The sequence below is a fragment of the Podarcis pityusensis genome (assembly GCF_964106645.2).
Source record: "Podarcis pityusensis genome assembly, chromosome: 5".
In the NCBI taxonomy this organism is placed as follows: Eukaryota; Metazoa; Chordata; class Lepidosauria; order Squamata; family Lacertidae; genus Podarcis; species Podarcis pityusensis.
The window spans coordinates 7101353-7128763 of record NC_138032.1 but is presented as its reverse complement, the minus strand read 5'-3'; the positions used below and the strand labels follow the sequence as shown (position 1 = coordinate 7128763).

General features: G+C 47.2%; 1 protein-coding gene across 3 annotated transcripts in view; it reads left to right on the top strand.

Annotated features, from left to right (window-relative positions):
- ECE2 (endothelin converting enzyme 2) overlaps positions 1–27411 on the top strand; it is a 43556-nt gene that overhangs the window by 3072 nt on the left and 13073 nt on the right. For all 3 annotated transcript variants that reach the window (XM_081007928.1, XM_081007930.1, XM_081007929.1), the window contains 9 exons: positions 7486–7572; positions 11665–11812; positions 13602–13817; positions 14892–15016; positions 16083–16229; positions 16596–16661; positions 20615–20803; positions 24980–25122; positions 27111–27225. In XM_081007928.1, the coding sequence (XP_080864054.1) occupies positions 7486–7572; positions 11665–11812; positions 13602–13817; positions 14892–15016; positions 16083–16229; positions 16596–16661; positions 20615–20803; positions 24980–25122; positions 27111–27225 (1236 nt within the window). The remainder of the gene's footprint in view (positions 1–7485; positions 7573–11664; positions 11813–13601; positions 13818–14891; positions 15017–16082; positions 16230–16595; positions 16662–20614; positions 20804–24979; positions 25123–27110; positions 27226–27411) is intronic.

The window sequence follows — 27411 nt, the reverse complement described above, 5'->3', positions numbered from 1 at the left end:
CAAGGTGTTTGTATCTTTGCAAAGCCTTGCACACGGTGCTACGTGAAGGTGACACTTCCTTGGGCCTTGGCTCCTTGCCATTTGGATGCTGAGGACGCAAGGGTTGAAAATGTAATCTCTCTTTTTTCAAAAAGAGAAAAACAAAAACAACAGCACTGGAATGGAAAGGTCATGGCTGTGAGGAGGAAAGCAAGTCATGTTTTCCATCTTCCGGCATCCCTGAGGCTGCAGCAGGCTTGGAAACCCAGAACTCTGCACATGGACGAGAGCTGTGTCCACATTTTGGTGCAGGGTTCCCCAAACTTGATGATTTTACTAAGCTGCCATCGACCAAATTCTTAGGGATGTGAATGAAATAAAGCGAAGAAATACCAAAATACAATCGGCATTTATCACTCGCCTCCATCGCTAGGATGTAAAAACATGTAAAAACAAAACAAAAACAAGGAATACTATTGCCTTGTGGGATCATCTCATTAAGCACAGAGATTCTTCGTTGGCAAGGAAGGTGCATCAGTAGCTTCATTCCACTGATACTGATGGGCATCCAGTTCAATTTGTCTACACTGATTGACAGCAGTTCTCCATAGTTTTAGGAAGAGTTCTCTCTCATCCCTTCTTGGAGGTGCTGTAAGTTGAACTTGGGACCTTCAGCATGCAAAGCAGATGTCTGCCACTGAGCTGTGACTCTTCCCCTTTATTTCAGAGGCTCGTAGTTCCTCCTCCTCCTTCTTGCACTATTCCTCTCCAATGCCCTTTTTGAACCCCTGGGCTTCATTTACCCTCTGCAAAGCCCGTCAACCCCAGGGAAGAAATCTAACAAGGCCTGCCTTTGTCCACACTATTGGAACTGACAGGTGCTACCCTGCAAGCCTGGCGTGGTATTTTGATACATGCCAGCGGCTCTTCCAGGGGCCAGGGCACAGAATTGCACACCACCAGCAACCTGAATAAAGCAACGCCCAACTAGATTTGGGGACCAAACAGAATCAGGAAGAACTTGGTATTAAAAGAAACAGCAGATGGACTCCTGACCTGAGCAGCTTGAACCACCTAGCTGTGTGTGTTGCAGAACTTTGGGTTTACTGTGAGAGGTTTACTGTAGAAGGTTGTCACCTCTGTGATGAACAGTCATGAGCCACCTTAGCATTCAGTGCTTCTTTTGATTCCATCCCGCTGCATGACTCAGGCACAGACAAACTCGGCCCTCCTGATGTTTTTGGACTACAACTCCCATCATCCCTGACCACTGCTCCTGTTAGCTAGGGGTGTTTGGAGTTGTAGTCCCAAAACATCTGGAGGGCTGACTTTGCCTATGCCTGGCATGACTGCTCTCTATAGCTGGTGGTATGCTGCTGTTCAGTTTTTATCCAAATTTGACTTTTAAGAATCTCTTTCCCTAAAAGGAGCCTACCCCACCCAACTGTTGCATTTTTCAACCCTAATCACTGGTTCTGGGTACTGGGTATGTTTCTGGATTTGGAGAAAGGCCAGTCCAGAGCAATGACTCTGAGGGTCATGAGGTCCAACCCCCTGCAATTCAGGAATCTCAACTAAAGCAACCATGGCAAGTGGGATCCCTCCTCTGCTTAAGAACCTGCGATGAAAGAGAACAAAACACTCTGAATATAGCAGGCTTCCTCAGCCTCGGCCCTCCAGATGTTTTTGGCCTACAACTCCCATGATCCCTAGCTAGCAGAACCAGTGGTCAGGGATGATGGGAATTGTAGTCTCAAAACATCTGGAGGGCCGAGGTTGAGGAAGCCTGGAATACAGAATAGCATCATGCCCCTTCAACCTGTTCTGGGAAACAGTGGGCTCTAATTGCTCTAAAAGAAATAAACTGCAGTGGCTGCAATGCCTTTTCTTAAAGACACAAGGGGGCAGTGCATCATTGTCCTCCATAGGGCACCTAGAATCATAGAATTATAGAGTTAGAAGGGACCCCGAGGGTCATCTAGTCCAACCCGCTGCAATGCCGGAATCTCAACTAAAAGCATCCCTGACAGATGGCCATCCAACCTCTGTTTAAAAACCCCAGCTGCCTCAACCGTTCCTCATAAGGCTTGGTTTCCAGACCCTTGATCTTTTTCTATTATTATTTTTTAGCCAAACCCCACTTGAAAAATGTGCCTCTCTCTTCCCTGGGGCAGACAGAATTCCAGCTTACAGCCTTGGGTGTTCTTGCCCTCCTTGCAAGAACCATTACATCCCTCCATGGGTCTCTGTTCTCATTGGCTGCTGCATGCATAAATAGATGGTTCTCTGATGCTGGTCCTTTAGGGATGCCCAGGAATATTCATTTCCCTTCGAGCCCTCTAGTTTTCTTACTATCCAGTCATGTTAGTCTGTTGCAGCAAGATCAACAAAGAGTCTTAAAATGTTAATGAAATGTGTTATGGCAACAAGCTTCAAGTTTTTGTGTGGACAAGAGCCCACTTCAGCAGATGCAGGAAGCATAATCCTCAAATATAAATATGTATTATACATGCATATTGTGGTGGCAGTGAATTGTAAGCAGTGAGGTCAGAGGGAAGAGAAAAGGAAGAAGTATTGATACTGGCAATTCAGTTATAACTGGATTCAGAAGCAGCTAATGTGCTGGTATGGTGCCACACCCCTGTCCACCCCTGGTGTAGCACAGCAGTGAAACCAGGGCTCTGCAACTGCTCTGGTGGTGGAAGCAATGTGGCATTCCTACTGGTGTGTGATGCATCCCATACTCTTACACAGCAATGACACTACTGCAGCAGCCGCTCCTCGCTAGAATGCATGCAAGACAAGCGCAGTGACCCTTTTACAACAGCAGCGGTAGGTGACAGAACTATCCCTTTGGCAGCAGTGCTGAGTTAATGAACATCTGTGCTGGGAAAGGAAACCGTTGTCTTGATTCAGACCCAAACGAATGAAGCTGAACGTCTTGATGAATTGTAATTCAGCAGTTTCACACGGCAGCTTCCCTCTGAAATCCATTTGTTCATATTATGGCCATCTTAAGATCAGCATCTGAATGCCCTGGTTAAAAAGAAATGTCCCCCTACTGGTTTATGAATATTGCTACTTCAGACATCAGGTTTGTGCCCACTGATTTAAGTAAACTTCTGTAGAGAAACAGGAAACACAGCAACTTAAGAATGCTTAAATTTGCTTGTGCCTGATATTTTTTTGAGAATAACTGTGATACTGGATGAGCTACTATTTTGTCCTCAGTTATAGGCCTGTGCCTGTTTTTCCTGAAAACATGTCATTTGATACCTTGAGATCCACTTGTTGTTTTTCTTACTTTTGCCTGTCCTGTTTTCCTAACCCTTATTATCTCTGGAGAGAGAACTGCAAATCCATGGGGCAGTGTCTGATGGCAGCTTGGGAACCCCCACCCCCCAGCTCCTAAACCTCTCGTTGCTAGTCAATTTCTCCTATCTGCAAGATCTCAGATCATGTCAGCTCACATTTCACATTCTGAAAGGCTGAGGGCCCTGTATAAAGCTTCCTTGGACCCTCCAAGTATCCCTATTTTCCAGGGACAGTCCCGGATTTACAGAAGCTGTCCCGGTTTCTGATTTGATCCCAGAATGTCCCACTTTTCCTTAGGATGTCCCTATTTTCATCAGAGAAATACTGGAGGGTATGGAGTTATCCGACCCCTGAGCAAAGGAGATAAGTAACTATACAACTTTTAGGAGACATCTGAAGGCAGCACCGTATAGGGAAGTTTTTAAATGAGTTACTGTGTTTTTATATATGTTGGAAGCCACCCAGAGTGGCTGGAGCAACCCAATCAGAGGGGCGGGGTATAAATAATAAAATTATTCTTGTTATTATTATGGGATAGGTAAAGGTAAAGGGACCCCTGACCATTAGGTCCAGTCGTGGCCGACTCTGGGGTTGCGGCGCTCATCTCGCTTTATTGGCCGAGGGAGCCGGCGTACAGCTTCCGGGTCATGTGGCCAGCATGACTAAGCCGCTTCTGGCGAACCAGAGCAGTGCACGGAAACGCCGTTTACCTTCCCACCGAAGCGGTACCTATTTATCTACTTGCACTTTGACGTGCTTTCAAACTGCTAGGTTGGCAGGAGCTGGGACTGAGCAACAGGAGCTCACCCCGTTGCGGTGATTCGAACTGCTGACCTTCTGATCGGCAAGCCCTACGCTCTGTGGTTTAACCCACAGCGCCAATAGGACATCCCTATTTTCATCAGAGAAATGTTGGAGGATGTGCTATTTTGATACCCTTTTGCATCAAGCATAGACAAAGGGTGTCAAGAGGAGAACTTTGCGGTCTATCTCCAATGAGACTTGATGGCTTAGTTCCTCTAAAAGCAGGTTCAAGCAAGCTGCTTGTATCCCTTTCCTCCTGAGCTTTGTTTTTCAGAGAATAATAGGAACTTTACAACCACCCAAGTCAGCCAGGTTAACAGCACAACCTTTCCTATGAGGCACAGGTGTCAGCTAAAAAGGTCCTGTGGTTTGCAAGCAGAATCTGGGTCAGAGGAACAATCATGGCTACACTCATGACCCCTTCAACTCTGCCTAATGTTAGGGCTGGCCCTGGTCCCGCTTTCCCCTAAATGTATTTGGGAGGGGGGGACAGGGCCTGTGAGCACACTTACCTCTTATTCTTCCCTCCCTCACTTAGGTGGTTGGGAGGATAAAAAGGGACAACTCCACGTCTACTAGCAAAAGCTTCTTCGGAAGAAGGATGAGATAAGAGTAGTTAATTAGAATGACAGCCATCCCTCCCTCCCAATATTAGTACAAATTAACACTAACATAAATTGTTAATCGTATTCATTAATATTAGTAAACCGGGGAGATTTTAAATCTCTCCTTCCCATGACTCATCACTGCTTGCATGTGGTTAACTGCTTGGGTGTGCATGGACCGGGTGATTTTTCTGCATATTCCTCCTGAGGGGGAAATTGGCTGAGACCCGTGGAAAGCTAGTGCCAAGGAGTGACCTAAAATGTCCTCGACACTGAGGGCAGGTTTCCTGCACTGCCCCTCAGCTATGCCCTCTGAGGTCCTTTTCCCTTTCAAGCCACTTTTGCCTGTCTCCATCATGGCTGCTTCCTTAGTGTGGCACCTTTCTGTTTATATGGGAAGTTCCAGCATGGTGGGTTGAGGAGAGGTGCTGAGAGAGGAGGAGGAGGAGGAGGAGGAGGAGGAGGAGGCCCCGGCAGCCGCGATGGTGTTGCTAGGGGACAGAGCCTTGGGTTGCCAAGGAATGGAGGATAAGCCTCTCTCTCGGAAGCAAGAGTGACACTTGTCAGGGAGACAAAAGAGCCAGCAAGACAGTCATGACAACCTGAGGAAGATAAAAGGGCTCTCAGCTCGTGAGGCCCTGCTGGGCTTCCCTCTTCACCAAACTGGCACCTAGGCTGGGGCTGACCTGTGCATTTGGCAGGGACTGGGTGCAAACGACCCCTCTGGGCCAGCCACCATGCACAGCAGGGGGAAATGAAAACTCCCAGCACACCTGAGGCCTTTAATTTACTGGAAAGGACCATCATCTTCAGAGATGAGAAATTATGTGTCTGTTTCAGCTGGGGTGCAAGGAATTCTGGGAGGTTCTGCAAGCGATGGACACCATGGAGGGTTGCCAACTGACCTGGTGGGTGGGTGGGTGTGGGTGTGACGTTCTGCTCTTTTGAGAAGCAGCCTGAGATGCAGATACTAACGAAGGAAACTTTCAATGGCATAGAGATAGCAACAATAGAAGTTGGAAGGGACCTCAAAGGTCCGACCAGAGCTTTTTTCAGTCTGAATTCACTGGAACTCAGTTCCGGCACCTCTCAGGTGGGTGCCATTGCCATTACAAGAGAACAAGGGAGGCATTCATAATGAATTATTCTGGCACCTCTTTTTCTAGAAAAATAGCCCTGGGTCTAACCCCGCCGCCGCCACCACCCGCAATGCAGGAATCTCAACAAAAGCACCCATGACAGATATCTGGCCATCCAACCTCAGCTTAGAAACCTCTGACATGATTACCTGCTAATTCCTGCAGTTATTAAATGCACAGTTTCAGGAGCAGATTCAAAAGTTGGCAATCATAGAAGTGGAAGAGCAGCTGTGGAACTGCCTGCACACGCAACTTACTCAAACAGAAGGACCAAATTTAGCAACAGCAAATTCTGAGAATGCAGTGTGAGGAAGCACAGATTGATAAGTGTTGTTTTGGGTCGTTTCTTTTGAATATAGAATTTGAATTTTCTTCCTACCTAATTTGAATAGTGACCCCCACCCCGAACAGCCCTGCTCTCTGCTACATGCCTGTCCTTAGCTGCCGTCAATGGTTGGCAAAGATTAGATACCTTTAAAAGCGCATGTGTTTTGTGTAAAGAAAAAAACTTTGTCTATAACAGAGAGAGAAAATGAGTTGCCACTTTTTAAAAAATAGAAGTTATATCCCTTTGACTGCTGCATGACAGGCAGAAATTCAGCCACTGCCTCTTTCTCCATCACTGCCTCTCCAAACCAGAAAACACAGCATCTGTTGAATTTCTGCCTGTTACTTAAGAGTGTGAAACGTCTGTCAGGAGAAAATGTGGCAACCCTGCATTTCTAGAGTAGACAGACCTGTGCTGTTCTTACTGTTTCCCCACACATCTGCATTTTCAGTTTTGAATTATTCCTTGAAATCGTGGGATTCTAGACCGGGGTAAGCAACCTAAGGCCCGTGGGCCGGATGCGGCCCAATCGCCTTCTCAATCCGGCCCACGGACAGTCCGGGAATCAGCGTGTTTTTACATGAGTAGAATGTGTCCTTTTATTTCAAATGCATCTCTGGGTTATTTGTGGGGCCTGCCTGGTGTTTTTACATGAGTAGAATGTGTGCTCTTATTTAAAATGCACCTCTGGGTTATTTGTGGGGCATAGGAATTCATTCATTCCCCCCCAAAAAAATATAGTCCAGTCCACCACATGGTCTGAGGGACGGTGGATCGGGCCACAGCTGAAAAAGGTTGCTGACCCCTGTTCTAGACCCATTAAGATTTGCATTCCTTCAGCTGAACAAAGGGGTTTCAAAACAGAATAGCTGAGTGTGAAAGGAGATATCCCGTGGACAAAGGCACTCAGAGCTCAGCTGCGCTTCAAGATGTGCCATGCATTTCATCACGGGAAATTAAGTTGCAATCCAATATGCAAAAGCTTGTTTTAACGAACACCGGGGGCGGGGGATGAATCTCAAGCCCAGAATTTAATGCCAAGCAAGTGTCATATAGGCTTGGTTATGTGCACTTCAGAGTTCCCTTGACAGAGAACCCCCTAATTAAACTACAACTCCCAGGGTTCCTTTGGTGAAGACTGGACTATGAATGGCATCGTGTTGGCAGCAGTGCCGACGGAACCTTAATGGAATTGGTGCTGCCTGCAAGCCTGAGAGTCGGGCCTGTTAATTTTTCCAGCAATTAGCGTCTCTCTCTCTCTCTCTCTCTCTCTCTCTCTCTCTCTCTCTCTCTCTCTCATGCTTTCCCTCTTCAGATGGCGGAGTATAAGCGAGCTATGTTTCAGGACGACGAAGCAGCAGACACGGCCGGAGATGGAAGCATCTCTCCTGACAGCGTAGAGGTAGGGTGAACCAGGCCTTTCCCAGGTGGTTGAGCAATCTGTGCAAAGCTCTTGGAGAGCATCCTTGCGTCGTCCCAGAGGACTTGCCCCTGCTGCCGCCTGGCAGCACAATTACTATATTAAATTAATAATAAAGGCATTGTCTCTGCTGCCTACGTAATTACCGTACCAAAGCCAGTTGCCGAGCCTGAACGGGGTGTGTGTGTGTGTGTGTGTGTTAGGAGATAGATGAGCAAAAAGGCTATTTCTAAAGGGAAGGGAAGCTCTTTCGAAAGAGCTTGCGTAAAGGACACAGGCAGCAGCTTTGCCAAAACCTTTCATTGCCCTCCAAAGTCACTGATATTACCAGTGATTTATGATTATGCCTTTAATCCTCAAGAGAATCCAGGGAGATTTGTCTTATGGGGCAAATTTAATAGTCTCAGCTACAATGATCTTATTTTGGATGATATGGTTGCTTATGTATGAAATAATTAAAAACCAGATGGGCGTGATAAACTGCATTTAAGGTACAGGTAACTTCAGAGCAGGCATGGGAGGGAGGGAGGAAGACAGATAGACTTTTTTTAAAAGGCAACTGTAAAAACTACTGGGGGGAAATAGCGTGAACATTTTTAAATGCCATTCCTAAATGCATTTGCTAGCTCTGTTGAAATCAGTGGGGCTTACTTTTGAGTAAACATGCACAGGATTGTGTAGTAGATCTTCGTTGGGATCCAGAAAAGGTAGCACCACACATACTGAAATTGTCTCATGGTGCCCAGAAAAGCTATACACTTTGAAATTTGGAAGAAATTGGGGTGGAAATATAATTTATTATCTTTAAGCTAATATTATTTTTTAAAAAAAATAGATTATGTATGGAGGTAAAGTTTATGTGTTAGGGTTTTTATTAAAGCTTTTCATAATATGGTAAGGTATAGAAAACAAGAGACAAAGGCAAAAACAGGAAAAAAAGGAAAGGAAAAGAAGCAAGAAAAAGAAATGAAAGAGAGAAGAAAAGGAAAAGAAGTGAAAGGGAAAGCGAAAAGAAGCAATAAAGAAAGATAAAAAGGACTGCCGTTTTTCCATCTACCGGTTACATAAATAAAAGTTATTTAAGAGGTTTATGACAGGCTTTTGCCATATTAAACTTCAGTGGTCAGGAGCTGTCTACCTCTGATTATGGGGTGCTGGGGGCAGTTCACAGAGGACTCTTGCCTCCCACATGACTCTGCCTGTGAAGTTCCCACGGTTCTGGCCTAGCTTTCCACAACCTGGTGCTCTCTATAGGTTTTTGGACTCCATCTCCCATCAGCCTCAGGGAGAATGGTCAATGCTCAGGGTTGACCATCATCCAGCAACATCTGAAGGGCACCAAATTGGTGGCAGCTGGTCTGGTCACTATTAGAGCCAGAGATTAATCTTTTGGGATGATCCAATAAAGGCAGTTCTTACATTCTTATTCCTCCCCTTTTTATTTACACGTTCCAGGACTAAACCCTGGAATTTGAAACAAGGACTGTGCCTGAGTCCTAAGGCAGCGGTTCCCAAACCTTTTCCCCATGGATCACTTGAAAATCGCGGAATGTCTTGACAAACCATTTAATAGGGTTTTTTGTTTGTTGTAGCAATTGCAGTGCACTATGCCTGATGTTGTTTGGTTTTCAATTGTATGTTTAGCGCTTCTTTATTTCTTTGTATTTTGTCGTATTGCAATTTGAATTCAAATGGTAGTCCCAAGACAATACAGCCTAGGCGCTAAAAGAAGCAGTACAAATGCAATTAAAAATCTATGTGATTATTTAATGCGACAGAAATGTGCCATTTCCTGGTTTCAGCACCAAATTCACAGACGCGCCACAGACCACTTGAAGGAACCTTATGGAGCATTGGTGGTCCACAGACCACAGTCTTTGAGAACCTCTGCCTTAAACCTTGTCTACAGGAGTTTTTCCACCTCTCTTTCAGAGGTTTTATGTGCATTCATTTAATGCACCTGATACTCAAATGGTACATTGCTTCTGTTCACACCGGCATCATATGTGAGGGTTGCTCACAGAGGAAGGAGATGGTTGGTCTGGTTCAGACATCACCAACATACCCCTCCAACGAAAGGGTATATGTGCACTGCTTTGAACCCAGCAATGCAGCAGTGGCCTTCTCGGTGGCCGCTCCCAGACTTTGGCGCTCCCTCCCTGGAGACACCAGACGGGCTCCCTCCTTGTAGTCCTTTTGCCGGCAGGTGGAGACTTCCTTGTTCCAACAGGCTGTTGGGAACTGACTCTTTTTATTGAAAGGGTTGGTGCTGCACTGTTTTTATTGTACAGTCATACCTCAGGTTACAAACGCTTCAGGTTGCGTTTTTTCGGGTTACAGACCCACTGAAACCCAGAAGTCCCGGAACGGATTACTTCGGGTTTTGGGGGTCATGCATGCGCTTTGTGCATGCGCAAAAGTGCTGAATTGCAACCCACTCATGCGCTGCTGCGCTGCTGTGGGTTGCAAACGTGCATCCCGCATGGATCACGTTCGCAACCCGAGCATCCACTGTAATCATTTGTAAGTTTTAAACAGGTTGTGGGTTTTTTTTGGGGTATGCATATAGTTTTGATTCTATCCATGTTCCATTGTTTTTTAATTATTGTTTTTATCTGTAAGCTGCCTTGAGTCCTATGAGGGGCAAAGGCTTGGTATGGAATGATGATGATAGGGCAGGGGGATCTATTATTCAATACATTTATTCAGAGCTCTCTGCCAGTATTTCTTCTTCCTCTTCTTCTTCTCTCTCTCTCCCCCTCTCTCATTTCAAAACGCAGCATTGATCCTGCAACCCACTGTAGGTCCACAACCCACCAAATGAAGATTAGCTCTTTAGCTGTGGATACCAAGGACTGAACCTGGGAACTTTTAACACGCCTGCCCTGCCACTGAGCTATGTCCCCTCCAGAAAAAGGGATGGCAGACAACTTGCCCCATTCCTGGAGAGGCCTTAGCCCGTGTGTGCTCCCTGGCAGTGATGGGCCACCAACATGCAGGACCTGGGAACTTCCTTATACTGAGTCAGACCATTGATCCATCTAGCTCAGCATTGTCTACACTGACTGGCAGTGACTCTCCAGGGCTTTAGGCAGGAATCATAGAATTGTAGAGTTGGAAGGGTCCTCCAGGGGCCATCTAGTCCAACCCCCTGCAATGCAGGAGTCAGCCAAAGCATTCCTGACAGATGGCCATCCAACCTCTGCTCTGCTTAAAAACCTTCAAGGAAGCAGAGTCCACCACCTCCCAAGGGAGTCCGTTCCACTATTGAACAGCTCTTACAGTTCTTCCTGATGTTTAGTCAGAATCTCTTTTCTTGTAACTTTTGGTTTGAGTCCTGCCCTCCAGAGCAGAAGAAAGCAAGCTTGTTCCCTCTTCCATGTGACAGCCCTTGAGATATTGGAAGATGGCTATCATACCTCCTCTTTTCCAGGCTCTACATACTAGCTCCTTCAACCTCTCCTCATAAGGCTCATAAACCTCATAAGGTTTCCAGACACTTGATCATCTTGGTTGCCCTCCTCTGCACACCTTCCAGCTTGTCAATATCCTTCTTAAATTGTGGTCCCCAGAACTGGAGACAGTATTCCAGGTGTGGTCTGAGCAAGGCAGAATAGAGTGGGACTATGACTTCCCTTGATCTGGACACCATACTTCTGTTGATGCAGCCTAGAAGAACATTAGCGTCTTTGCTGCTGCATCACACCGATGACTCTCCCAGTCCTCCCTGGAGACACCAGGGATCGAACCAGAGACCTTCTGCTTGCAAAACAGAGGCTCTACCACTGAGCTGGGGTCCTTTCCCCTAGCAGAGCAGTCCAGGGATGTATGTCAGCAGTTCCAGCCCTTGAGATCAGAGGTCTTCAAGCAGAGGCAGGGCAGAGGGATGTTTTCCTGTGCTGAGCAGAGAGTTGGGCTTCCAAGGCCCTTTCCAACCCTGATGCAATGCTCTGTCTGAGGCTCTGCTGTCCGTGGAGACAGTTCACTTCTCCAGCTGATTTTAATAACCCATCCCACCTCTCCTTGCCCTTTTCTTCTTTTCATTTCCTGGTTCCATTTTTGCTTCCTTTCCAGGTGGGCTTCAGGAAAAGCGATGGCCCCCTGCTGAGTCGCCTGGGCTCCCGAACCCAACTCAAGCTGGTGCTCTGTGCCGTCTCTCTCTTCGTGGTATTACTGCTGCTGCTGAGTTCGGTCATTGCCATGGGCATCCAGTACAGTAAAGGTAGGTGAGGTGGTCTCAGGAACTGGGCAGAGGATGGAGGGTGGAGACCGTCTCCCCAGCCTGACTCTTCCAGAGAAGAAGACAGTTCAGAATTACAACAGAGGGTTGAGGGAGATCACAGCTCAGAGGAAGACGAGGTGGAAAGTTGGGAGATAATGGGAGTGGAGGAAGAGGCAGAGCTGGAGCAGCTGGCTGACAGAACCCAGCAGGCCTTAAAAGTAGGAGAGCAAAGGGCCCTCAGCACCACCTGTAAAGAGATGATGAATGAGGAAGTGGGAGAGGATGGGATGAAATATTTACTCACGACAAGAGGCTACATTCCAAAGCCTCTCTCTGTAAATACAGTCATACCTCGGGTTACAGACGCTTCGGGTTGCACGCTTTTGGGTTGTGCACTGCGCTGAACCCAGAAGTACCAGAATGGTTACTTCCAGGTTTCGGGGCTTGCGCATGTGCAGAAGCGTTAAATTGTGCTTTGTGCATGCGCAGAAACGCCGAATCATGACCCGTGCGTGCTCGGACGCACGGGTCGCAGGTCGCAAACACTGCAGGTTGCGAACGTGCCTCCCACATGGATCACGTTCGCAACCCGAGCATCCACTGTATTGAATAAAAGCAGATGGTGAGGACTTTCCCTTGTCTTATCCGTTCCTGGCAACCTGCCGTGGGGGCTGGTTCCTCTGCCGACGGTCAGTTGGTGTGGCCACAGTGGACTTGAGCATCCTCCACGAGCCGCATATCACCCTCCACCCCATTTGGACCTGCAACAATTAAACATCCTGGGTCTGCTGGGAAGCACAATGGCAAGGGGCAGGTACAGAAACTGAGTGCATGGGAGGGAGAGCTGCAAGATTATTCCTTTCAGCCAGGGGATTTTGAACCACCTACGTTCAGGGATTCTTTTGGACATTAACCTTTCCACTGAGGAATCTGCGCAGCTGCTTCCTGCTGCAGGAAAAACACCGTCCTCTTTGTTCAGGGTTACGGGTCAGACCTGTCCGTACTATTAATATTTATTTATTTGCAGGTCTTTAAGCCCCTTTGAAACTAAGAGTTACTGGCTCTGTGTATAATAACAAAAATAAGATAGGAAAGATCACAACTCAGTAAACTAAAGGCAATAAAAGCATTTCTACTATTGAAAGTGTCTTTAGTTGCCATCTGCGTGCTTGTCTCATTTCAGCTGGTAACTGAGTCCAGAGGGCTTGGGGCTGCAACGCTAAAAAGCCAATTTCTAGTGCATAATAGTTATTGATACAGCATGATTAGTGTACACGGCACTTCCAAGAGGACGGGTTCCTGCCCTGAGGAGCTTACAATCTAAAATTCAGCGCAGGGAAACAACAGCTAAAGGGGAGGGAATGGAGTCAGGAGCAATTTATGGCTGCTTCATTTGTACATGCTTAGGCTGAGTTGCTGTTGCAACCAAGCGACCACCGTGAAGTGGCTGTAAATTGTAGGGGGCAATTGGCAAAGGTGGTCTTTGGAGCTATAACCTTTTCACCACTGGGCCACACCTTTTGGCATCTGTGGCATCGTTTGTGGTGGCACGTTTTTGCCTGGGCCAAAGTAGAGCTGAGCCACCTGTGGTAAATTATCGCTGCCCCCTTGCCGTTGTGCCCTGGGAATCCTCACAATGCGATGCATGGCCGTGCCAGGACTTCCTCCCCTCCCCCCATGGCACAGACACATGGCGAGTGCTCTTCCAAGTTATGGCAAGGGCTGAAGAAGGAGGTCTTCTTTCTCGGTGAGGCATGCTGCCAGACGCTTGCTTGTGTGCTCTTTCCAGATCCCTCGCACACCACTTGCCTGACTGAAGCTTGCATCATTGTGGCTGGCAAAATCTTGGAGGCCCTGGACCGAGAGATCAACCCCTGCGACGATTTCTACCAGTACGCATGTGGGGGCTGGATCAAGCGGAATCCACTGCCCGATGGGCGTTCCAAGTGGAGCACCTTCAACAGTATCTGGGACCAAAACCAGGCCATCATGAAACACTTGCTAGGTGAGGTGCTCCTTTACACACACACACACACACACACACACACACAATCTCTCTTCTCTGAGCCACCTTTTAATTTCAGCGTTGGAGAAGGAAGGTCCCTTTTATGGCAGCTGGTTTACTGAGCATCTGTCCTGACTTGTTTTCGCAAAGAATGCAGGGTTCTGCCTTATTTACTGAGCACTAACTTTGATCTGTTTGGGAGGTTAGCTGATATTGGGCCAAGCAAATGTTATCCCATACTTTGCAGTGCATTTCCCCAGAGTCTGGGGGGGGGGGTGGTTGGGGGGGGGGAGTGAGTTTGTTGCACAAGAGAGCCAAACCTTTAATTGAGCAACCTGAATTGCACGCACCGACCATTTTAGGCACATTCCAATTGATGCACCATCAAGTGGGTCCTTTTGGACCTGGAAAAGGGCAGGATGGGGGGTGTAAGGGGGATGGGGGCACTTAAGCGTGCTCCGCTGATGTGCACGGGGGCCAGGAACGCAACCTCCACACCAGATGGTTGTTGCATGTATTATATTTGTATCCCAGCCTTTTCCCCCTAGGAGCTCAAGGTGGGATAAGCAGTTCTCCCCCTCTCCATTTTAGCTCCACAACAACCCTGTGAGGTAGGTTTGGCTGAGAAACAGTGACTGGCCCAGGGTCACCCATGGGGCATCATGCCTGAGTGAGGGATTAAACCCTTCTCTCCCAGGTCCTAGTCCAGCCCTGCAACCATTACACCACACTGGTTTCTGGTAGGTTAGACCATGTAGCGCCAAGCAGTTATTCTTCTGTACCTCCTAGTGCATTTTCCTGCCACTTCCCTTCTTGCAAAAAAAGTTTGATTTTTGCAGAGAAGGAACTGGTTCGTTGCACAAGTGCTCCAAATCAACTTTAATTGCAGGATCTGGATTTGCTGGTATGTGACTGAATCCTGCCCCAAAATAGTGGCAACTTGGAAGTGCCGGTCCCCCACCCCAAGCATTGGAATATCTTGAGAAACTGTAGGAAACAGGTGCCTTGTTGTTGGCGCCTTCAGGTTGACCAGCGCTTGCAACTCCCTCATCAACCGTGTGCTTTCCTTGGCAGAGAATGCAACTTTCAACTCCAGCAGCGAGGCAGAGAGGAAGACCCAGCGCTATTACTTGTCTTGCCTTAAAGAGCAGAAGATTGAGGAACTGGGCTCCCAGCCGTTGATGGAGCTCATTGAGAAGGTGAGCCCGGCCAGGGAAATGGGTGCAAGCAGAATGTACAGAGAAGGAGGGAAGGTCTCAGTCCAGCACGTGAGAACTGGCCCTTTTTTTACTCCTGCCACTGGGCTGGGCTGGGTATGGTATGAAGTCAATGAACGGCAGTTGCCATGTTAGCACCAAAAGAAGGATAGAAGAAATGGGAACTCTCCCTGCGTTAGTTGCTTTTGCAGCAAAAACTACAAAGTTTAATCATTATGGCCTAAGCTTTATAGACTAGACTTCATCAGATGCCTGAAGTGTACTCTTGAGTTGCAGTTGTGTGTGTGTGTGTGTGTGTGTGTGTGTGTGTGAACACACACACAAACACGCACAAACAGAGTGGGATGAAAGTGAGGAAATGAAATGTGAAAAGTGCAGACAGTGACAATTCAGTTAGAGCTCAAATGGATCCAAACAGCAGCAGATGCAAAATTCACCCTCCTGGGAATCGCTGCTTTCATTTCTAGTTGTCAGAGGTCCAGGAGAAAAACATTGGGAAGGAGAGGCAGAATTTAGTGAAATCACAGAAGCCAGAAAAACGAGGCAGGGGAGGATTTGCAGGAGCTTGGGTTGTTAGCAACTTGCATAGCTCTTTCCTTCTTGTTACTAGAGATTATGAAATGACTATTTAAGAAATTTGTATACCATCATTTGCCCTACAAAGTCCAGGGTGGTGAACAAGAAGTGTAAACAATTAATCACACAAAGCTAAAATATCTAAAATAAAATCCATAATATTAACAATAAAATGAAGCAGCAAGTAACAACATGCAGTAAGTTAAGGAAAGACACTCTTTAAAATGCCAGGCGATATTATTATTTTTAATCTTAGCATGGGGCAGAAAAAATGGAAATGCCGGTGTCATTTGGGTTGGGCATTCCGTATGCAGGATGCCATTGCCTTGCATTGCACACTTCTGATGAAGGAGGCACTTATAAAAGAACTTCAGCAGGTGATCTCAAAATGCAGGCAAGATGCTGGTGGCAATTTCTCTCTTGTTCACCTTATTCTCTGCATCCTCCTTCCCTCCCCGCCCCCAAACTCCAGATTGGAGGCTGGAACATCACCGGCCCATGGAATCAGAGCAACTTCATGGAAGTCCTGAAACTGGTATCGGGAACGTACCGGGCTTCTCCATTCTTCACCGTTTTTGTGGGTGCTGATTCCAAGAGCTCCAACAGTAACATCATCCAGGTAAGCCCCGCTACCTGAGAGAGCATTTCTGTGCAAAAGGAGCTTGGAGGAGGGGAATCTCTATTGGCATCCTGATCTCATCAGGAAGCACCGTAACTCCATAGCAGAGTCTCTGCTTTGCATGCAGAACGTCCCAGGTACAGCCCCCCAGGTGGGGCTGAGAATGTCCTCTACCTGAAACCTGGGAGAGCTGCTGCCAGTCTGTGTAGACAGCACTAAGCTGGACGGGCATATGATCTTACCTGCGCAAGGCACCTTCCTTATCTCCCTCTCCTGTGCTATAGGGAGCTAGAAGGAGCTGCAGGGGAAACTAAGGGCTGGGTGTTCTGCCCCATAGACTCACTGGTTCCCTTTTGTACACGGCAGCTGGACCAGTCAGGGCTTTTCTTACCATCGCGGGATTACTACCTGAACAAGACAGCCAACGAAAAGGTAAGGTGGTCGCAGTCCACACTAGGTACCAACCCCTGCCTCTCACTTTGGGTCATGCACACTTCCACTGCTTTCCCCTGGAGAAACCTTCTCTTTACTGGTGAATGAACACCAACCAGTTTTTCTGTGGTTCAACACTCATTCCAATTCAATGGTAAACAGTGAGTTTCCCCGGGGAAAGTGGTAGGGAGCACGAAAAACCGCTTGGGCCCATGCCTAGGAAGCACATGACAAGCGCAAAACCTCTTGGATCCATGTTTTCTAGGCAGAGGGAAAGCTGAAGGGTGGATGAGCCCTCGCTCTCTTGAAAGCTAAGTTCCAGCAACATCTGGAGGGCAGCCAGTTCTCCACCAATGCTTTAGTAAATAAATACCGCCCTCCCACCGACTCTGAAATGGTCTGCTTTTTGTCATTGCTAGTCACATTTACCAATAAATCCTTGTTCTCCAGCCCAGTGAGCTGCTTGCGCAGTAGGACTCTGCTGGCTCTGTTCAGACCCTGAAAATTATTTTATTTTTGGGGGGTGGTGCCTCCTTCTTCTACGGCAAGTGTCAAAATGCTTTCTGAGGTGAGGATGGGCGGGACAGACCCCTTTGATTGACATTCTGAATAGCTGCTCATTGGTAGGCATTCCTTTATTGAGTTGGCAAATAAAGCACAGATACTTGAGGATAAGCAGAGATGCCTATTCCTTTCTGTATACCAGGGCTTCTATGCATGAATATTAGTTTTATTAATATTGATTAGGGCAGAATTTGGTGATGCACCATGACGAATGTTTCGTCTGAGCAAGGATTGCAGCTTGCTAGACAGAGTGACCTCTTCTTTCCTCCCCGCAAGCTGTTCTCCCAACTACTCCCTAGCCAATTTCAGGGAGGGGGGAGGAAAAGCCCCATTGTGCAAGTGGAAGTCCTTAGACGGGTGTTAACTGATGAGGTTGGTTCAGTGAATGCTGCCCTTTAAATATTTATATAGCACCACATGTAAGTACACTGTGCATTTATTATTATATCCCTCCTTTCCTCCAAGGAAGCTTAAAGGAGCACATAGTGTCGTCCCCCCCCCCGCTTCACCCTCACAACAGCCCTGTGAGGTAGGTTAGGCTGAGAGACATTGACCTTCCGCAAGTCTCCCAGTGAGCTTCATGGCTGAGTGGGGATTCGAACCCCCAGGACACCACCTGACGCTGTTAAGCACTAAGCCACATCGGCTCTGCAAAGGTCAATGCTTTACAAAGAACAGGTGTGTGACAAGTCCCTGCCCCAGGGAGATTACTATCCAAAAATAGACACAAGAAGCCAGCAGGAGGAGGAAAGAGAAACGGAAGCAGCAGCAAATAGGAAAAGAAAAATGGGATCATAAACAGAATCATAAAATCATAAACAGAATAATAAAATTGTACAATTGCAGAGTTTGAAGAGTCATCTGTCCCAGCCCCTGTCTCAGCTAAAGCATCCATGACAGATGTGTGGGACTCATCTGACCATTGGCCATGTGGCTGATGGGAGTTGGGGCCCAACAAAATCTAGAGGGCCGCAGCTTCCCCCTCCTATCTTTCACAATTTGACAGGTGAGATATTGTCAGTGGCCTGCCTTGTTGAGCATCAAGCAAAGCCGTGAGTGTTGCAAACTTCAGCTGGTACAGCTAGATGATTAACTAGGACTGTGTTCATGGTGTCCCTTTAGAGCATATTCGAAGAACATTTCTTTCTCCTCCACCCCTCAAAGAATTCTGGGCCCTGTTGTTCTCTAAGGGCTTCTGGGAACTGTAGCTCCCTGAAGGGTAAAATTACAGTGCCTAGAATTATTTGGCGCTTTGAATGTGCTTTAAAAGTACGGTGTGTGCACAGATCTCTATGCATGGAACGTAGTTAAAACTACGTTGGCGGTGTTAAACAGCCCTGCTGGCTTCCAGTATGTTTTCACACACAATTTCAAAAATGCTGGTTTTAACCTTTATAGCCATTTCAAGCTTAGAAACTGGGAATCTGAAGGAAGCCCACAATCCTGCCTGGGTGCTGGGGGTTGGGAAACTGCTATTAATGATTATTTTATTATTGCGCTGTCTGTTCTTATGTTTGTATTATTGATTCTCCGTAAAATGTGTTCTTAATGTTGCACGCTGCTCTGGAATCTTTTGATAAAGGGTGGTGCCGTATATAAATTGAATAAATCACCATCATCATCTGTGGAAGCTATTCTATCAGTGTCCTTAATGTCAGGGCAGAGGTGGGTGGCAGCAGCAGCAGAGTGGTGGGGTTTTTCAGTTTATGAAACACCCCACCCCCCCGAGAAATTTGCCTGCCGTCAGTTCCATTCCATTCTAGGCACCAGGTCAAAATAAGTATTTTTACCCGGGATTTTAATTGAGCACTGATGGCGACGGTTATGCTGCTGCTGAGCTCGTTTCCTGCAGCGTTTTATGGGCATTTCACCTGGTTTTATGCTGCCTTGTGCTGATTTTTTAAAAAATCATTATGCTTTATGGTTTTGTTGTTTTGGGAGCTTGGTGTGAGTTTTATGTCACCTCAAAGCAGCCTTGTGAATTTTTGGCTAAATTGAAAGATGGTAGAACAGGTACTTTAAATAGAGAAATAAATGCTGTCTAGCATGTCTCAGCAGCTACCAGAAGCTAGAAGCTTGCTTTAAGCAAACATATAAACTGTTTAGATCCTCTGGTTGGGGCAGAGATTCTGTGCCCAAACTTAACTGTAGCATTTTTATTATTATTGTTATTATTATTATTATTATTATTATTATTATTATTATTATCATTATTAATTTTATTATTGATTTCCGTACATGTCAAGGTAAATGAAATTGAAAAGATAGGTGTGAAGAGAAAGGGAATTGATGCAGAGGCCAGGACAACTTGTGGGGAGCTCAGCACAGCACTTTGGTCTATCCCAAGGGTCTCCCTCACCCCTCATGGGCCAAGTGTGACAGGTGGGTAACTCTGCCCACCTGCCAATCACACCTGATGTCACAATGACATCAGGTGACTTTTCTTTTTGCCTGCAAGGGTCTTCAGAAACCCCTTTCAAAGCACCGACTTCAGACATGACAATCATCCAACTGGCGGAGCCTGCAAGGACCTCTGGAAAGGGTTGGGCAATAAAGCATTTTGCAAACACTGACAGCCTGGAGGCCCCCCCCCCTGCCCACCCCCAGATGTTTTCACAGCAGAGAGAAGATGCTTTGAGAAGCAGCATCTTCTCACCACTGCTCACCACTGGAGGCAGCCACGTGCAGAAACAAAAATAATTTTATAGTATTATTATTATTATTTTATTAACGTTTCACATGTGTTTAAAGTGCTTGACTTGTGTTATTCAGAAGTAATCTTTACAACAGCCCTGCAAGACAAGACAGTGTTGGTGGAGGGGGAGGTGGGGGCTGCTGATTCAGAGCAGTTTGCCTGAGCTCACCTAGCAAGCACATGGCAGATTCAAACTGGTGACTTCCTCATTCATAGCTCCATCTCTTTAGCCACCTGCACTGCACCAGCATAGATCCTCATTCCACCCCCCACAGCTCCTGACACTTCAGTCCCAAACAACAAAAGATTTAAGTTTTAAAAGATTTCAGTTTTGGACGTGTGCCATCATTCCTCATCTTGGTGAAAGGAGAAGAACAAGTTTTTGAAGTGGAGATTTTTATCCCAGACATTAACCGATTGCATTGTTTTTAATATGTGCAGTTGTTTTCATTGCGTTGTGGGATTGCTTAGGGATGCTTCGTGTGAAGAGATTCATAAATAATAGCAATTAGGTTGGGGGAGACAGTGGCAGCCCAGCCTAAAGCGCCTTAACTCCCATAGTTTGAAAAAGGTGCTGGAGAAGATAAGAGCTGAGCGGGGAGGAATGGTGGCCTGTTGCTGCTGTCGCCTTTTGTTCTCCTTGGCTGGCGAAATTTCCTGGAATCACCCAGGCGCTTTGCACCCTCTCTGGCAGGTGCTGGCTGCTTACCTGGACTACATGGTGGAGCTGGGGATGCTGCTGGGGGGGGGCAGAGCTTCGACGGAAGAGCAGATGCAGCAGGTGCTCGACCTGGAGACTGAGCTGGCCAACCTCACCGTCCCCCAAGACGAGCGGCGGGATGACGAGAAAATTTACCACAAGCTGAACATCGCCGGGCTGCAGGTGGGACCTGCCTGGATAAGGCCCTGGGGAGGAGCGGAGCTGGCGGGGAGGGGTCTTGTTCAGTCTCTTGGTTTGGTCCTGGCTCTAAATGGGGTTCTTTGACAACCAGGGACATCTTGCGTAATTTGAGCAGAGAGAGGTGGGGCCATTCCTTGGGCCAGTGATGGCTAGCCTGTGGCCTTCCAGGCACTGTTGCTGGAGGCGTGGCCAGCAACCAGGGCTGCTGGGAGTTGTAGTTCAACAGCCCCCTGCCCTGCCAGTCCCAAAGGGCTGTTGGGAAAATGCCCTGGGAAGGCTGCCAACTTCCCAAGTCTTTAGAGCGTCTCTCCAGTGGTCCTCTCTGGCTGTAAATCTCCCTCAGTCCTGAGAGACCGGTAATAAGTGACCCTTCTCTCCTGAAAAGAGCACGCCAGTCTTCTGGTATATCATAGCAGAAGAAAGACTCAGTCGTAGTTCTAAACTACTTTATTTACAGTCTTATATACATCAGACTCCATCAGTACATCTGTGCTCTCTGAACCCCAGTACAGAACTGCGACACATACAGAAGTAAAACCAACTTCCAACAGTACTCAGAAGGAAGAGATAAGACAGACTTCCTTTCTCACGCTCTCTCAGACACTCATAAAACATAGTACCCTCCACTGGAGCAGCTCTGATAGATAAAAACCCTATCAAGGGCATCATCCATCCTGTTAGTAAGCATTCCGCCAGCTGAGGCTTGTGGGCAGAGGCTGGATGACCGCCTCTCAGGGATGCTGCAGCAGTGGGTCTCCTGCCTCAGCAAGGAGGGTTGGATTTGAGAGCCTCTAAGGTCCCTTCTCTGTGATTTTTGGAGGCTGCAGTTGTGTTGTGCAGGTGCTTTGGGAGGTTCCCCAGACATATAGGGGCAGATAGAGGGGCATATAGCAGTGCCTTCAAAGGTCCCCAGCCAACCAGCCTTTCCTCTCTCCTTTCCTTGCAGTAGCACCCTCTTCTCCCACCTTCCTCCTTCTCCCTCATCCTGGTTTCCTGCAGCCTCCTTAACAGAGAACCAGCTTTTGTTGCATAAGCAAAGACCTCACTGCACAGGCGGCAGCCAACGCCGTCATCAGACCCTTCATTAGGATTCCATCTCCGTGCCGCTATTCAGCCGCTGTGAACGTCACGCCCAGGAGCCTGGCTAGCTGATCAGCATCCCAATGAGTTGCAGCTGTGATGCTGAGGCTGGCCTCCAGGCCCTCCTCAGATGCAGTTCTGCTCCTGGAGGCAAGAGGGTTGTGTTCGACGTAAGCGCACCAGCGCACAGTGTTCCTCCTTGCAGCCATGGGACAATCTCCCCCTTTCCTCCCCTCATACGCCCTCTGATTCTGTCCTGGAGGCTTCCTCAGTCCTCTGGGGCAAATTTGGGGATGGCGCATCATCGTCGTTTCATTTGCACGCCGTCTTTGCATGGTTAAAACCAGGCTCAAGGCGGCTTTCAACAAACATGAAACAATTTACATAATTGCGAAAGCAGTCATCAGCAGTAAATGGAACACATCGTCAAGAAAGCGCATGCACACACACACACAAAATCAAACGATTTCCACATAATAAGCTCTTAAAACAAAGATACAAACAATTAATATCAGTAACAGCAACAACGAAAACCCTAAACAATACTCCAGCCCAAGGGTCTGTTCAGCAGGCTCAACTTTTGTAGTTGGAGTCAGTCCGGGCACACACAGAGGGAGGAGCAGGGAGCAAAGTCCCATTGCACCTGTGCTGATCCTTGTGCTATTGCAAATATTTCACTGAGTACTGTACACAGTTCATCTTCCCCACCTACCCCCTTGGGGATCACTGCTTCCCAAAAGGGCCATTGCAGCAAAAATGCAACAGAAATGTTGCATTTATTTATCTGTTTATATCCCACCTTTTTACCCAAGGAGCTCCACCTGGCGTACATGGTTCTCCCCATCTGCTAGGTCTGACCTGATCCAGCATCCAGGATCTTCTTAGATTTTTATGTACTAGCTAGGGAACTGAAGCATGAATCAGGAAGATCCCAGCTTGAATTTTGTCTCTGCCACTAGTTCACTAAGGCAAGGTCCTCTCAACCAAATAGTGGCGTTGTGGTTAGAGTGTCGGACTAGGATTTGGGAGACCAGGGTTTGAACCCCCCGCTTGGCTACATGAAGCTCCCTGGGTGCTGCTGGGCCAGTTGCTGCCTCTCCACCTAATCTGCCTCACAGGGTTGTTGCAGGGATTCAACGAGGAGTGGAGAGGACCACGTAAGCCACCTTGAGCTCCATGGAGGAATATATGTGCGATAAAGAAATAATGAATAAACAAATAATAGTGACTCGCCTCGGAAGGTTGCTGTAAGCATTGCAAGCTCTTTTAAGACAAGGGTTGGGCCATTCACAAGGCTGGCTTAGCTTGTGAAACTCCACTCCCCCCCCCAAAAAAAACCCCTTGTTTTTGCACCTCTGTCCACTGGCTTCTGGCATTCCCACCCCATTGGGCACAACTGTATTCCTGATGTTTAACTCCCCAACCCTGGCCTCTCTCTCTCCCCCCTCAGCTCTGTATTCTATTCCTCTGCTCCTCTTTGTTCTTCTTGTCCCCCTCCCATCCCTTGGACCTCCCAGTGAAACGGGGAAGCCAACCTTCTTCATCACTCATTGGTTGCCAAGCAACTATTTACCATGGCAACATGGAGAGAGAGAGACAAATAAAATCTGATTGTAGAAGTGTCACTTCTGGGAAGTCCAGGCTTTGGTCTGTAGTGACTAGAGCTGGATTTGGTCCCTGGGGGAAAGGAACCAGGAGCCAACAAACTGGTCCCTTGCTATGGGGCGGCGGGGGGCGGGTCTGCATCAGGACAGGGCTGTAAACTGAGGCAAGGAAGAGAAATCACTTACTGCTCACTCACGCGCCCAGCATCTCGCTCAGGACTTGGCCCCAGAACTTGTCTTTGGTGCTGGAGCCGATTGCCAGGACATATACAGGACTAATGTGAAGGAAATCAGGCACGTGCAGAGTTCATTTCTGCCACCACCCAAATAATCACGTTTGCAATCGGGCATATGGCAGCAAACCAAAGTGTCACAGGTAGGGAGCAAGCTTTTGAGTCCTGCAGAACATTAGCTTGGGTTTTGGGCAAAACTGGAAGGGGATGTGTGCCAAGGAGGTGGCTCGGTGAAGTTGCAAAGTTTGTTGCATCCGCACTGTGCATTTAAAGCACGTTTGTACCACTTTTAACATTCAAGGCCTTCCCCTAAAGAATCCTGGGAACTGTAGCTTACGCCCTCACAGGGCTACAGTTTCCAGCACCCGTAGCAAACTACAGTTCCCAGGATTCTTTAGGGAGAGCGATGTGTTTTGAATGTATGCTGCAGATGCATAGGTACCGAGATCCCAAAGGACCAGAAAAAAACTGTTCATGTACGCGACAACAGCTGCATGAACGTTACTAGCCCAGAGATGGAAAGAAGGGACAACCCCGACCAGAGAAGAATGGCAAACCAAGTTGATAGACAACTTGGCAAAATTAACTGGGAATCAAGAAGACAAGATCTTTAAAAAAGAATGGGGGAAGTTTATAATGTATATACAAGATTATTGTAAGCAGGTTAAAACACTGGCAGGATTTTAAATGCGCTTGTAATGTAACAGTATGTATGAATAACTTAGGAAGATAAAAAACTGGAGAAGTAGTGATATGCAGTTAAAAATAGGATTAATAGGGCCCATGGAAGTGATGGGGGAAAGTCAGGAGATTCAGAATAATCTCGACATTTGGATTCAGAATTGGTTTTGTTGTATGTTTATATTTTTGAAAATCAAATAAAAATTTATTTCATAAAAAAAGAAGAATGTATGCTGCAGATGTGACGTAACTTAAGACGGACAGGTCACGTTGCAGACATCATTGGATTAGGCTCTGCTATGCACTAAGGTCAGCTGGGTTACAGATGACTGAGCCCCCGCCAGATGTTTTTAAAAGACAAAATTCAGCAGTTACACAGATGCATCTCCAGCCTCCTCTGCTTTTTGGAATATAACTCACAAGGCATGAGTTTCTAGCATCTGCAGAATGGGAGTGAAAAACTGGTCAGAGGGTGTGGCCAACCAGGCAGCCTCACCAGTTCCTTTTCGCTTAAAGCTAAATTTATTTCTAAGTTTTAGGTTTCTTCTTGTTTTCTGCAGGTTCTTGCCCCTGCCATTGACTGGCTAGACTTCATCTCCTACTTCCTCTCACCACTAGAGCTAACCGAGGCTGAGCCTGTGGTGGTTTATGGCAGGGAATATTTGCAGCAGGTGTCCCAGCTTATCAATAACACCGACAAAAGGTACCAGGAGGTGGGGATGCAGCAGGAACACAATGCCTCTGTGTGTGTGTGTGTGTGTGTGTGTGTGTGTGTGTGTGTTCGTGTGTTCGTTCATTCGTTTGTGTGTTTCTTCATGCCCAGAAGGCCTGGACGCAATCTGCTCCCTCACCTTGGCTCAGTGGCCTTCTTCTCAGATATATTCTCTGCCTGTAATGCTGGGTGCAGAATATTGTGCTGCTGTGAGATTGATTTAGAATATGTTTGAGCAGCCCCGTGTCATAGGTTCCCAGGGCAGGTGTACAATTTAAAAGAATAAAACACCACAATGGAATTCTATCAGAAAACCCGAAAACAGCAACCTCCATTTGACAAGTCAGGTTGAACCATAGAACAGCAATTAAGGGCTCGCCTGCACTTTTACTTTGCCCCTTATTTTGATCTGATTGTATACCACAGAATGGCCAGTGGTCATAGATGATGGGAGTTGTAGTCTGACAACAAGTGGAGGCCACAGATTTCAGCATCCTTGGTATGCTTTGGTTTTGGCTGAATCAACCTCTGGCGCCTCTGGCGCAGCGGCCTCTTTTAGAATGTGGCAAAGCTCACAGCTCTGTGAGTGTTTACTAGCGAAGGCTCAGGAACCAGATTAGATCGTAGGCAAGGTTTGCAGCTAATGGGGCATTCGTCATGGCTGTTTACAATGCCTGCCCACATATGCACGATGCAAGTGTGTTTTGGCGCTCTACACAGTGGTGTGCCCTTATCCCACGGCAACCCAGCTTTTACTAAACATCAACATACGCTCTGTTTCATTCTACCCAGAGTGCTATTATGTGTCACCTCTTTGTGAAGGAAAAAGCAGCTCAAAAAGGAATTTGCAATGAGTGTGGAGGGGAGCCATGCAAGTAGATTTAGCTCCTTGTACTTAACCATCTCCCCTACACAGGTCCCTTCTCAAACTTTATGCTATTTGCAAACAACAACAACAACCCCAGAAAGCATAATTATTACCTCAACGACCACTTCTCCCCATATCAACCAACCTGGACCCTGTGACCATCACCTGAGGCCCTTCTGTGTGTGCCTCCTCCCAAAGAAGTGTAGAGGGTAGCAACATGAGAACAGGGCTTTTTCTGCAGTGGCTCTCCACTTGTGGAATTCTTTCCCCAGGGAGCCTTTAGGCACCAGGCAATATCATTCCTCTTCTCCCAGTCCTTTGGCTAATTAAACAACCTATGGCTTTCTAAACTTGGGGTGGGGGTGGATATTGTTTTTGTTTGTTACTAAGTTTTGCATTTTTGTGTTTTTATATTGTAAACTGCCCTGTGATCTTTGGATGGAGGGCAGTATAAAAAATATTGTTTTGCATTCCTGCCCTATTCCTCCCCTTCCCCTTCAGTACCCCTCATGCATGCAGGCAATGTGAGAAAGCACAATAAATGCTCCCAGATGACTTCTTTACTGAGCACTCCTCCTGATTTGTTTGCAGGGAGATTAGGCAATACTGGCTATTTAATGAGCATTCATTTTTTGATCATTTGCTTGAATGAAGGTTACATGATGATGCATCAAAGCAAGTGTTACCCCATATTTCCCAGTGCATTCTCCCATCGCTTAAAAAGTCCGATCTTTTGCGGAAGCAGGTTTTTTGCTCAAGTCTTTCCGATCATCACTCTCTGTCAGCCCAGTGTAGCCTCTCAGATTATATAAAAATCTGGAGCTTTTGAACCATAGGATTGTAGAGCTGGAAGGGTCATCCAAGTACAACCCCTCTTCTATGCAGGTATCGTTCTTCCAACTTTCCTCAGCATGGTGCAGGTGGCACTTGGGTTTGAGGCATGCAGGGGCCCAGCCAAAGTAGGATCTAAGCCTACAGCTGCACCTTCCCATAAATAAGCAGCTGGGAGGAGAGTGTCTGAGCTTTGCAGAGGGTAAGGAGCACTCCAGCCCATTGGCCACCAGTCCTGCATCTCAACTGGGTCCTCTTTTCTTTCTTTTCCATCTTTGAGCGTCCTGAACAATTACATGATCTGGAACCTGGTTCAGAAGACAGCTTCCAGCCTGGATCAGCGGTTTGAGGCAGCCCAGGAGAAGCTTTTGGAGACCCTGTATGGTACCAAGAAGGTAAGCGAATCTTCCTTTGGGGCTTCATCTAAGGATTGATTTGATTTGTAGGCCTCTGGAGCTGTCGGCACCCCAGGCCTCCTGGTTAGGTAGTATGAGAACCAGCTGCAGCCCACCTAACCAGCTGTTTGTTTTGGGAAAGGCCTGTTGTTTGTTGGGGCAGGATCCTCAGCCAACCAGTGTTTT